General features: G+C 48.3%; 1 protein-coding gene across 1 annotated transcript; it reads right to left on the bottom strand.

Annotated features, from left to right (window-relative positions):
* Window positions 1–362: 362 nt before the first annotated feature.
* On the bottom strand, window positions 363–9,143 carry Avpr1b (arginine vasopressin receptor 1B). The gene is made up of 2 exons (XM_005348325.1): window positions 8,204–9,143; window positions 363–697 (listed from the first exon to the last, which is right to left on the bottom strand). The coding sequence occupies exons 1-2, from the start codon at window positions 9,141–9,143 to the stop codon at window positions 363–365; spliced, it is 1,275 nt and encodes a 424-aa protein (XP_005348382.1).
* Window positions 9,144–10,828: the final 1,685 nt, after the last annotated feature.

Raw genomic sequence — 10,828 nt, 5'->3', positions numbered from 1 at the left:
GTCCTGGTGGCACTCAGATGTGCCAGTCAGGTTAGAATGAGGACAGTTAGCCAAGTCATGCGGCAAGCCTCTGAGCTGATAGCGCCATCTAGAGCTCTATATCCACCAGTAGGGTATGTTTGTGGGTGCCCTTATGAATGTGGAAGAAACAGGGAATTTGACCCGCCTGGTTTCCAGCAATCTAAAACTGAGAGAGAATGGGCAGTGCTCACTAGAGGCTGCCATGACACCTAGGGTAGTGGCAGCCATTCTAGTCTCTTTAGGTTGCTTCAAACTAGGCTCCGCTCAGTACCACCACCAACCCCTTTCTTCCTCATTCCCAACACCGGAGATGTGCAGAGCCCGGTCCTAGGGAGTCCTCTCTAAAAGATGCTGGTCTCCACGATGGCTTCTCCATCCCTCTGCTCTAAACCCTTCTGTGACTCGGCAGGCCTGGGCTTCGCATGGAGGCTGAGGTTAAGGCTGAGACGGAGGGTGGAGGGACCACCGGAGTGGGTCAGTAGTGTCGTGCGGCGGCTAGCAAGGCTGCTGTTGGAGAGTTGCCTGTGCACCCGGGGCTGGGAACCCCTGCAGCAGACACGGTGACTCAGGGAACGTGGCAGCAGGTGGCTGTTGAAGCCCATGTAGATCCAGGGGTTGCAGCAGCTGCTGAGGTTGCCCAGAAGCATGGAGATGGTGAAAGCCACATTGGTGGAATCTGCAGAGAGAGAAGCACAAAATGTCTTAGAATGACAGCTCAAGGGTCAGGGGGCACAGGACAGAGGCTGGGTCTCCAGATGAAGGCATGGAGTCCCAGACGGGGTTCTATAACCAGAGAGTGCAGTTCAGGCTTGACCTTTAACTCCCGAGTCCCAGTCTCACTGGCCCAGTTTCGGTTGATTTGTAACCGTAGTGATAAGGTTTGGTTCAAGTTCAATTTAGAAGAGTAAACACTGCCTGGGTAGGATGGGTCCAAACAGAAGAACAAGGTTTTGCTTTAAAATCTGGACCACGAATCTCTAATTTGAGCCTTCTCTCCTTCCTTTTCTATTAATCCTGGCTCACTCTGTAGATAGATTCAGTCTTAAACTTAACGCAGACCTTCTGAAACGTTCTCTGTGGTCCCTTCTCTCCCAAGAAAAATGTATGCTTCCTAGGTAAACAAACGGAACATTTACTGATCTAAATCACAAAGTCATTGTATTTTTCTCTTTGATATGAAGGATTCCTTCAGCATCTACTGTAGCCTGGAGGGCATGGGTTCCTTTAGCCTGTTTTCATCGTGGAAAGTTTTCTTTCTGCTTTGAGGATGGTGGGCTGCAGGCTGAGATGACCGTTGTCTTTCGGAGCTTGAAACCTATTGCCCTAAGCCCTCCTGTTGCTCTGACGGGCTTGTCTTTCTGTGTGACTTGATGTTTTTGTCTTGCTGCTTCCAAGGTACTCTATAATACAATGTGGGGGAGATCTTTTCTGGTCTTACTTGGTGTCTTAAATTTTTCCTTTACCTGGGTGGGCAGCTCCCTCAGATAGGTGAGTTTTGAAGCTTTGGCTTTATTGGAAATGTTTTCTATGCCTTTTAGCATGACTTCTTCTCTCTTCCTTTTATGCCCATGGTTTGTAGATTAGGTCAGGGGATCCCTTAGGTCTCAAATGTTCTGCTCCCACTTCCTTACTGATTTACCTTTGTCATTGGTTGTTCCAGCTCCTCCATCTTGTCTCCAAACTCTGATACTTCATTCTTCTCGTGATCTGCCCTTCAGCTGAGGCCTTCCACAGACTTTCCTGTTGACTTCAGCTGAGGCCTTCCACAGACTTTCCTGTTGACTTACTAGTATTTAATTTTTTTTTCAATATTTTGGTCTCTTTCACATCTTGTATTGATTTCCTTCAGCTCTTTGTGTTCTCCCGAAACTTACTTGGGAGTTTGTGCTCTCTAGGATTAAAATTATACCTTCAAATTCTTTGCATGGGATTGTTGTCTAATTCGGTCTCATTGGAGTCATTCTTAGCTTTTCATGTTTCTTTATGCATTGGGGTTGGGACTTGCGCATCTGGGGTTAGGTCATTGGTTGGATTTTAAAAACTCACTCTTATTCTTTCAGTAGAAGTATTTACAGTGTTCAGAGAAGATACTGATAGTGGGGTTGAGGCAGCGTTTTCCTCTATTAGACTTCAGGGCACCAGGAGCCATCTCCCCTACAAGTGGAATGGTGTAAAGACAATCGCTCTCAAGGAATAGGCCCACTATGAAAGTATAGTCGTAGTTAAACAACAATCACTTCCTAGGTACCAATAATTTTAGATAATAAAGAAGAATTGATAGTACTGTAAGCATGAATTTATTAGTGTAGGTATGGGTAGGAAAGAAAAACGGTAAGACGAGTGCTGGGTGGATGAAGGAAGCAGAGGAGGGAAAAGTAAATAGGAGGGGGCAGGCCTCAGAGGTGTGGGCTCGGGGTGGGGTGGGTTGTTTGGGCTAAAGTTGGAACGGGAAGAGAAAGGTAAGGAAATGCAGCTAACCTGGAACCACCCCAGTTCACAGAGGACGGAGACACAGAAGACTTCCCACCCTGGCCAGCCTGTGTGCTTACAGAAAGAGGAGCGGGTAGGGAGAGAACAAGAGCGTGGCAGGGTGCAGCTGGCCTGGTAAACTGGCACTGGGTATTAAATACGGGATGTGAAAGGGAGCAAGCTGGGTGGGGGCGCAGAGTATGAATACAGGCTGGCCTGTTTGCTCACGTTCCTGTCTCGAGCCTCCTGGCAATCCTTCCCTGACTCCCAGAAGCCTGGAACCCCCTTACAAATTGTGTAAGGTCACAGATGCTGGGGGATACTTCAGGGTCGAGCTCTGGGCTGTGGATGCTGTTCTCAGCTTTGGGAGCTCTTTGGACGATCAGGTTACTGACTCTCGTTCAGCCAGTGTGTAGCTCTTCGCTGGCTGCATCTCAGGTGCCGGTCATCCTTGGGGGAGTCCCTTCAGGAGTGCAATTGCCAACACTGGTCCCATACCAAGCTTGAATGGGTCCCATTCCCAATGCTTGAAGCGCTGCTTGGAGGCAAGGTTTATGTCCCCTGCAGACTCTAGCTCTGGCTAGGTTTCCACAACACTGACCGTGAATACCGTGTGCTTTTGATTTAGTTTCTTTCTTACACTCTGGAGGTATTCTACTGACTGACTGGGTTCAGCATATAAACTCCCTGCCCCTGATCTGAATTTCCCGAGCATGTAGTTCACAGAGGATCTTAGGCCACCAAGTCACCAAAACAGCAGGGGTCTCTAAAATGTTATCTTATGGCTGCCAAGAAGAGGGGGTCTTCCCAGCATCTCTCCTCTCTGTGTAACTGCTATGGATTTTCTTGGGGGGGGGTCTGATTTCCCCACATTCTTTGCTCTTCAAAATGTCTGTCACTGAAATTACAGTGCAGATTTTCTGGGCTTCTCTTCCCTAAGCCAGAGCTCCTGCTCTCTGTGGTTCAAGAAATTTATTTTGAACAGTTTTTGCTCTACATTTATTAAAGACGAAACTGAGTTTTCATGCACAATGGGACGGTGTGCTTCTTAATTTTCATATAAGCAGATCTTAGCCAAGTATTTGATATTGAAGAACACAAAGCACTTTCAATGCTTTCCAGAGTTGATTATATTTCAAATTTATAATAGTCAATGCTGAGACTGTCGCTTTGTAAGAATATGTGGCATAAAATGACAAAAGAATATATAGGGCAATTCCAGATTTTGCTGGAAATTCTATTCTAATAATCCCAGGTCAAAATTTATTCAACAACATAATTATTTTAATGTATTTTTGATGCATGTATGTGTGGTATATATTGTTTGCATATGTGTATACAGGTGTACATGTTTGTATATGCATGTGGGAAAGTCAGAGGTTGATGTGAGGTGTCTGCCTCTATCACTATCTACCTTATTATTTTTTAAGACAGGACATCTGATTGAGTTCAGAGCCCACTTATTGGCTAGACTTGGAAGCAAGCCTTCAGGCACTTCCTGTTCCAGCACTGGATTCCACTAGCGCACTAGACTTTTTACAAGGATGCTGGAGACTCGAATTCAGCTCCTCAGGTTTGCATGCAAACACTTTACCCCCTGAGCCACCTCCCCAACTGATGTGGGATCCCCCTCTGTATGCTGTGAATATGTTTTATTACAATTGGTTAATAAAGAAGCTACTTTGGCCCATGGAAGGGCAGAATAAAGCCAAGAGGGAAATCCAGAGATACACAGAAAGAGTAGGTAGAGTCAAAGAGATGCCATGTAGCTACTGAAGGAGAAAGATGCCAGAATGCCTGAACCTTACCAGTAGACCATGGCCTTGCAGAAATACACAAATTAACAGAAATATGTTAATTTAAGATGGAAGAGTTAGTTAATAAGAAGCCTGAGCTATTAGGCCAAGCAGTGTTGCAATTAATATAGTTTCTGTGTAAGTATTTGGGTCTGGGCTGCCGGGAATGAACAAGTAGTCTCCACCTACACCCATCCCTGATTATTTTCAGTATGAAACTCAAGTCAGTAACTCAAACAAAAATTTTAAAAACCAAACATTCCAATCCAATGAAATCCAAAGATAAACTAATTTGATGCATGCTGAGCAGCGATAGTAGGAAAGTATTAGGTGGCGCACGCCTTTGACCCCAAGCACTTGGGAGGCAGGAGCAGGTGGATCTCTGAGTGTGAGGCCAGCCTGGTCTACAGAGTGAGTTCCAGGACCTCCAGGGCTGCTACACAAAGAAACCCTGTCTTGAAAAACCAAAACAACAGTAACAACAACCAGTTGTTTTGGTCTTTCGATTTCCTAGAGAGCATTCTTGTCATATGCTCTAATCACCATATTCTCCTTCTCCTCTGGTCCAAAGCAATAGACGAGCAGACCTTGGGATAAAGCTTCTAAAACTTCACTACATGGAGAAGCCAACTGCCATGCTACAAGCAGGCCTGTGGAGAGGCCTTCACGGCAAGGAACCAATGCCATGTGGCCAGCCTATGCACTGAGGCCTGCCAGCCAGCCCACACACCAGCACACTTGAAAGGGGACTTTTCTCCCAGGTGAGCCTTCAAATGAAGATAGACATGGCTGACACCATGACTGCTTCCCTGTGAGAGATTCTGAGTCACAGGACCCAACAAAATGGCGTGTAAATTCTTGACCCACAGACATGGTAAGGTAAAACGTATCTTTCCAACGACAGTCAGCTCTCCCCTGGGTAACTTCAGCCATCTTTATCTGCCTGTCAGGCAAACAATCTTCATCTAGTTCAGCCATTATCAACCTTCCTGATGCTCGGACCCTTTAATATAGTTCCTCATGTTGTGGTGACCCCCGACCATAAATTTACTTTTATTGTTGCTTCATTCCTGTTATGTTGCTGTTGTTATTTGTAATGAAAATACCTGTGTTTTCTGATGGTCTTAGGTGACCACCATCTCCAAGTCCAGCAGGGACAGCTGCTAGGCACAGAGCATCTGCTTGTATCTGGGTCTTTTCTCAAATGGCCTCTCGGAATCTACTCTCTCATGGGGGGGAAAAATGTTTCTTAGTCAGGCAAAATGGACAGGTGAAAAATTCCACTAGGATTTCTTCCACATACAAATGTCTTCCTAGAGATTTAATGAAACACTTCTCACAAGTAGGAGTGCAGATCCAAAGGCCCTGGCCTCCTGCCAAACACATCCGTGCAGCAGCACAGCTGGCCCACTATCAGCTTCTTCACAGAGGTTGAGAATCTCTGAAAGCAAGGCCGGGCCTGGGAGGAAGCTCACAAGCAGACTTTCCAGTTCTTCTGGTACAGTCGACAAGAACAGTTGCTCCATCCTTCTGTCTCTAAAGTGGAGATCCCGGACCCCACCAGAGCTTCCACCACTAATCAACCTCCATGGTCTAGCTCATGTGTTTACCCTGCAGGCCGTAACAAAAGCTTCTGACAATCAGAAATAACCCCCTCAGGTGTGCTCGGGGTAGGGTCCCTCTTGGGACAAAAATAAAGAGGGTATAGGGTGGGAACATCTAATAAAAGACACAAGTCCTAGGGACAGAAGCCAAAGACTTTGGCTTAGGTGCATATATTCCACGCCTTAGGAAGCATGTTTTGATCTGGTGCAGCTGAGCTGGGCACAGTGTAGGGGCTGGGAATGCACCATGGAGAAGCATCAGATTCCATGGAGGCTCTGCTTCTCAGCCCTTGTGGGACGATCTCCCACACCCAGTCTAGGCAGAATATAGCCCACAGGGGCAAGAAGACATGGGGGGACACGGGGGAATGGGGTGTACTGAACACATAACTCTCAGGCAGTGATCAGAGCCCATGGAGCTCTCATGTCTCTGAGAGTGGACTGTAAGACCCTGCTCTGTCCCTGCATTGGTTCCTAGAGGCCCTCGGCCACAGGCAATCACTCTCTGTGCACACAGTGTACTGGGGACCAGGCTCACAATAATGGATGGATCCTGCAGGCAAACAGGAAAAAAAACACACTACCTAATGGAGAAAACAGAATTCATCCTCCCACACATCCTTCAAACAAGGGCAAATAACTACTCCAGCCTCGTTGTCACTGGCCAGACTGTAATTGTTGGGAGAAAAGTCCTGTAACAGATGAAGCTGGCCCATAAAACCCCTGAATTAAGTCCTGGCTCCATCACCGACTAGCAGTGGCATTTTAGACCAGTATCTTTAAGGCTTCTCTGAGTTCTGGGTTGTTCAGATGTACTGTAGAGAAAGCCACTCCGAACATCACGCAGGTTCACATACTTGGTACCAAGAAGCCCTTTCTACTAGTCTCTCCTTGGCTAGAACAGAAGGAGCCTTCATAGTAAGTTGGGCTTAATATGCTCGTTGCTTACAGAAACACTTGCAAACACCTTTGTGTCTAGACTAATGTCCAGGGGACAGTCAAGAAGGGAGACAGAACCAAGCATGGTGTTACAATCTGTAATCCCAACACTCAGGAGATAGGGGCAGGAGGATCAAAAGTTCAACCTGGGTTACACAGTGAGTCCCAAGGTCAGCCTGAGCCACCTGCAGCATTTGAAGCTCTGGAGGTTGCTGTGTGCATCATTCCCTGTCACAATGCAGAGCTGTCTTCTTGGAGAGTCTCATTTTGTTTTTCAGGCAAGGAACAAACCTCTCTTCTGTAGAGAAAGCTACTCCATAACACCATGCAGGTTCACATGTAGAGCCAAGTGAAGAACCAGGCTTGTAGGCAAGCAATGGGTTAAAGGAAAAAGACAAAGAGCTGGAAGACTGGGCTTCTCCCCTTTACTTTGCCAAGTCACAGACTCTTCCTTTCTGAGCCTCCCTTTCCTCGGTGACATAATGAAGGAGTTGAAGTTGAGATCCTCTGGCTGGCATATGCCAGCCCGAACTCTTTGGAAAGGGCTACTGAGAAAGGCCACAGGGCTATGTCCAAACACAGAAGGGAAGTGCACCAAGAGAGAAGACAGTCCCGTACTTTGCCATCCTGGACCAGATTGTTTGAAACTCCCTTTCAGCTCTGGTAAGTCTCTGATCCTAAAGGCCATGTAGTGACCAGAAGTTGGCTGAGCAAATCTACAGAACATCTCCTCCCTGCAGAGGCCACACTGATTTCTGCCTTGTTCCAGAACAAAGGCTTTCCCTAGCATCACATCGTATTTTTAAATTGTTAAATAAGTAACCAAAATTTAAAAATCAAGAAATTCCACATAATTGATACCCACTCACACAGCCTTGGTGGGCTGGATGGGACCACATGAGGCAGGACTGGTTTGAAGGTCTGGCCCCCAGAATTCATGTCTTAGAAACAGAGCCCTCAAAATCACATGCCAATACTATTTTGAGGTATGGATTAGACTATAGGGGCTTGCTGATTAATAGACTAATGGGTTTTCAAGAAATAAAATGTTACCATAAGAGTATGTCCATGAGAAAAGCCAGGCTGGTCACTTTCAGGAGGTGTCCTTCACCTCCCCGGAAATTGTAAGAATCCCCACTTATAAGAAGAACCCTCCCAATCTTCCCAGCTTCTAGGACACTGAGAAATAAGCCTCTTTGCTGCAAATGTTAGGTAGGCATTTGTTATAGCTGCAGATCATACTCTAAGATAAACAAGCATCAACTTTCTTAGTTACTCCATTCATTTGTGCCCTGCCTGGCCCCGGGAGGGACTGTGGTCCTTATCCTAACCCCACTGTCCTCCCTCACCACCTCACACAAGCCGCATACTTGCCTTCATTAGGGGCATCCTCATCCCACACAGACCACATCTGGACACTGAAGAAGGGTGCCCAGCAAGCGATGTAGGCCAGCACGATGACAAAGGTCATCTTCACAGTTCGGATCTTTGCCCTGGAGATGGTGCTGATGCTGCTGACCCGTGACGGCAGCCTTCTAGTGGCCACAGCAGGGGAAGAAGATGAGGACCTGTCCCTAGTCCTCCAGCCCTTTTTTTCCTCCCTGCCAGCCTGTGTCTTTACTTTAAGGTTCTTGTAGATCTCACAGCAAATGAGGCTGTAACAAGCTGTGAGCATGGCCACAGGTAGCACAAAGATGGCCATGGTGGTCCAGGTGATGTAGGCCCGTGGCCCCCAAGAAAAGTAGAAATCTGCCCAGCAGTCCAACACCCCTGAGCCCTGGATCACCTCTCGCAGAGAAAAAATGAAAATTTGAGGGAGGCTGAGGATGGCAGCCAGCAGCCAGGGGGCAGCAATGAGAGGGTAGGTGGAATGGCTGGGTTGCTGGAGGCTGCGAAGGGGGTGACAGACAGCCAGGTACCGGTCCAGCGTCATGGCCAGCAGCATGTAAGTGGAAGCAAACATGCTGAGCACCTGCAGATACTTGACGGCCCGGCAGAGGAGGTCAGAGCCCTGGAAGCGGTAGGTAATATCCCAGAGCAACTGAGGCAGTACCTGGAAAATTGCCACTCCCAGGTCAGTCAGGGCCAAGTGCAGCACAAACAGGTGCATGCGGGAACGCTTGCGGCCCTGGCAGCCCAGCATCAGCAGTACAGCCAGGTTGCCCCCTGTGGCCAGAACCAGGACAGTAGCTAGGATACCAATCTCCACTTTGGCTAGCTCTTCATCCCTGCCCAGCCAGGGTATGGTAGCATTGGGGACAGACAGAGTGCCCCCAGGGGAGGGAGTGGCAGTCCAAGAAGATTCAGAATCCATGGTCAGGATTTGAGGGAGAGAAGATTAGGAAGGTGGAGGGAGGGACCATGTGGGTGCGGTAAGAAGCTGGATAGATAAAATGGAGTGGGAGAGAAAGCTGTAGAGGTGGAGCGAAAAGGAGAAGAGAACGGCGGGGTGAGGGCTTAGAAATGGGTGAAGTTCCGCAGATAGGAACGGGGAGGAGAATGAACCCAGCAGGGAACAAAACTGACATCCCCAACCCCCACCGAGGTCAGGGAATCACGGAAAGAAAAGGAGGGTCTGGGAGCTGGGTGTCAGTGCGGCAAGGATGGAGGGGGTTGGAGATGGGGGCTTCTGAAAGGTGGCACAGAGGAAGAAAGCAGAGGGTGCCGCTGCCATCTCCCAAACTCAACCCAAATTCACTTTGTCCAAACTTTTCTGAAAGTGGAGAGAGTGAATGTCCTCGAAGGCGCAGTCCAGGACCATGGGCGTTGCCTGCAGGAACTGGAAACCCCAGATGAGCCGCGCAGTCGGCGCTCTGACCCTCACCGGAGGAGCGCAAGCACCAGCCCTGCAGACACGGCAGTCCAGAGCGGTTTTTTATGTGTTTGGATTCCTAGTCCAGAACTACCGCTTGCCGGTTGGCTCCTGCAGAGGAGGGTGGAGTGAGGCTCAGTGGCACCCTTCAGACTGGGGTACTGAGGGGAGGGGCTGAGGAGCTGGGTGGGATTGGCGGAGGAGGATCAGGGAACAGAGCGTAGAAGGGAGAAGCAAGCTCTCACCTGCTGCCGGGATTTGTTGAGCAGCAAAGAAACCCCTCTACGTTGGCATCTTGGCCCCTCGACTCTATCCAGACAGCTGCATGCTCGAGATGGGTGTGTATGCTTGTACATTTGTGTGTGTGTGTGTGTGTGTGTGTGTGTGTGAGAGAGAGAGAGAGAGAGAGAGAGAGAGAGAGAGAGAGAGAGAGAGAGAGAGGAGAGGAGGAGAGAAACATAGGTGGCCTCTCTTCCCAAACAAATCTTCAGGGATTGCTAAGAAACATGTCCTAAAGAAACTGACGTTGGGGAACCAGATGTGACAGCCATTTGTCTTAGGATGGACACTTGGCGCTTTGAAGAAAAAAAAAGTGAAGACATTTGTGATTGAGAGGGGTGTGGGGTGGGGATGGGGGTGGGGATGAGGGTGGGAGTGGGGGAAGGAGCTAGACCTGGGAGCACTGTCGCCATCAGAGCAGATGACAGGAGAAATTCCAAGTAGAGTTTGCACCTCCAGGGTAAGTCCGAACCTGTGGCCTCTCTGGGGATACATTTCACGAGCTAAGCGTGCTGTTAACCACCCTGTGAGGCAGAAGCACAGCAACTTAGAAATTCTGTCACTTACTTAGAAGGTTATAGTCATCAGCAGCGCAGAACCAGAACAGACCAGCGTGCCTACGTTCTGCGCCACAGCAGAAGGGAATACATTATCTTCAACAACACTTCTGTGATGTGAGCTGTCTGAGAGGCGGCTAATGATCGCAAACAAATACCATCTGGCCGCGAAAAAGTCTACAGCTCGGTGGAGCAGGCACCAAACGGTGTAGGTTGGGAAATTCACTTTATCTTCTGGAATTTTATACTGTTAGGACTCGCTAGGTAGGTTAGAATTCATGAGGAGCTGCGATGTATGATCCAAGCTTCAGGAAGAGCAAGCTCTGTGACTGCAGGTCCGTTTAACTTGCT

This window comes from Microtus ochrogaster, chromosome 6 (assembly GCF_000317375.1).
Source record: "Microtus ochrogaster isolate Prairie Vole_2 chromosome 6, MicOch1.0, whole genome shotgun sequence".
NCBI classification, from domain to species: Eukaryota; Metazoa; Chordata; class Mammalia; order Rodentia; family Cricetidae; genus Microtus; species Microtus ochrogaster.
Note: the sequence above shows the minus strand (reverse complement) of the source record. Positions and strands in the feature narration are given on the sequence as shown.

Excerpts from the sequence above, each read along its gene's own strand:
- Avpr1b (XM_005348325.1), bottom strand. The coding sequence starts at position 9,143 with ATGGATTCTGAATCTTCTTGGACTGCCACTCCCTCCCCTGGGGGCACT. Across the intron at positions 698-8,203 it reads TGAGGATGCCCCTAATGAAG|ATTCCACCAATGTGGCTTTC; the intron begins GCAAGTATGCGG and ends CTCTCTCTGCAG.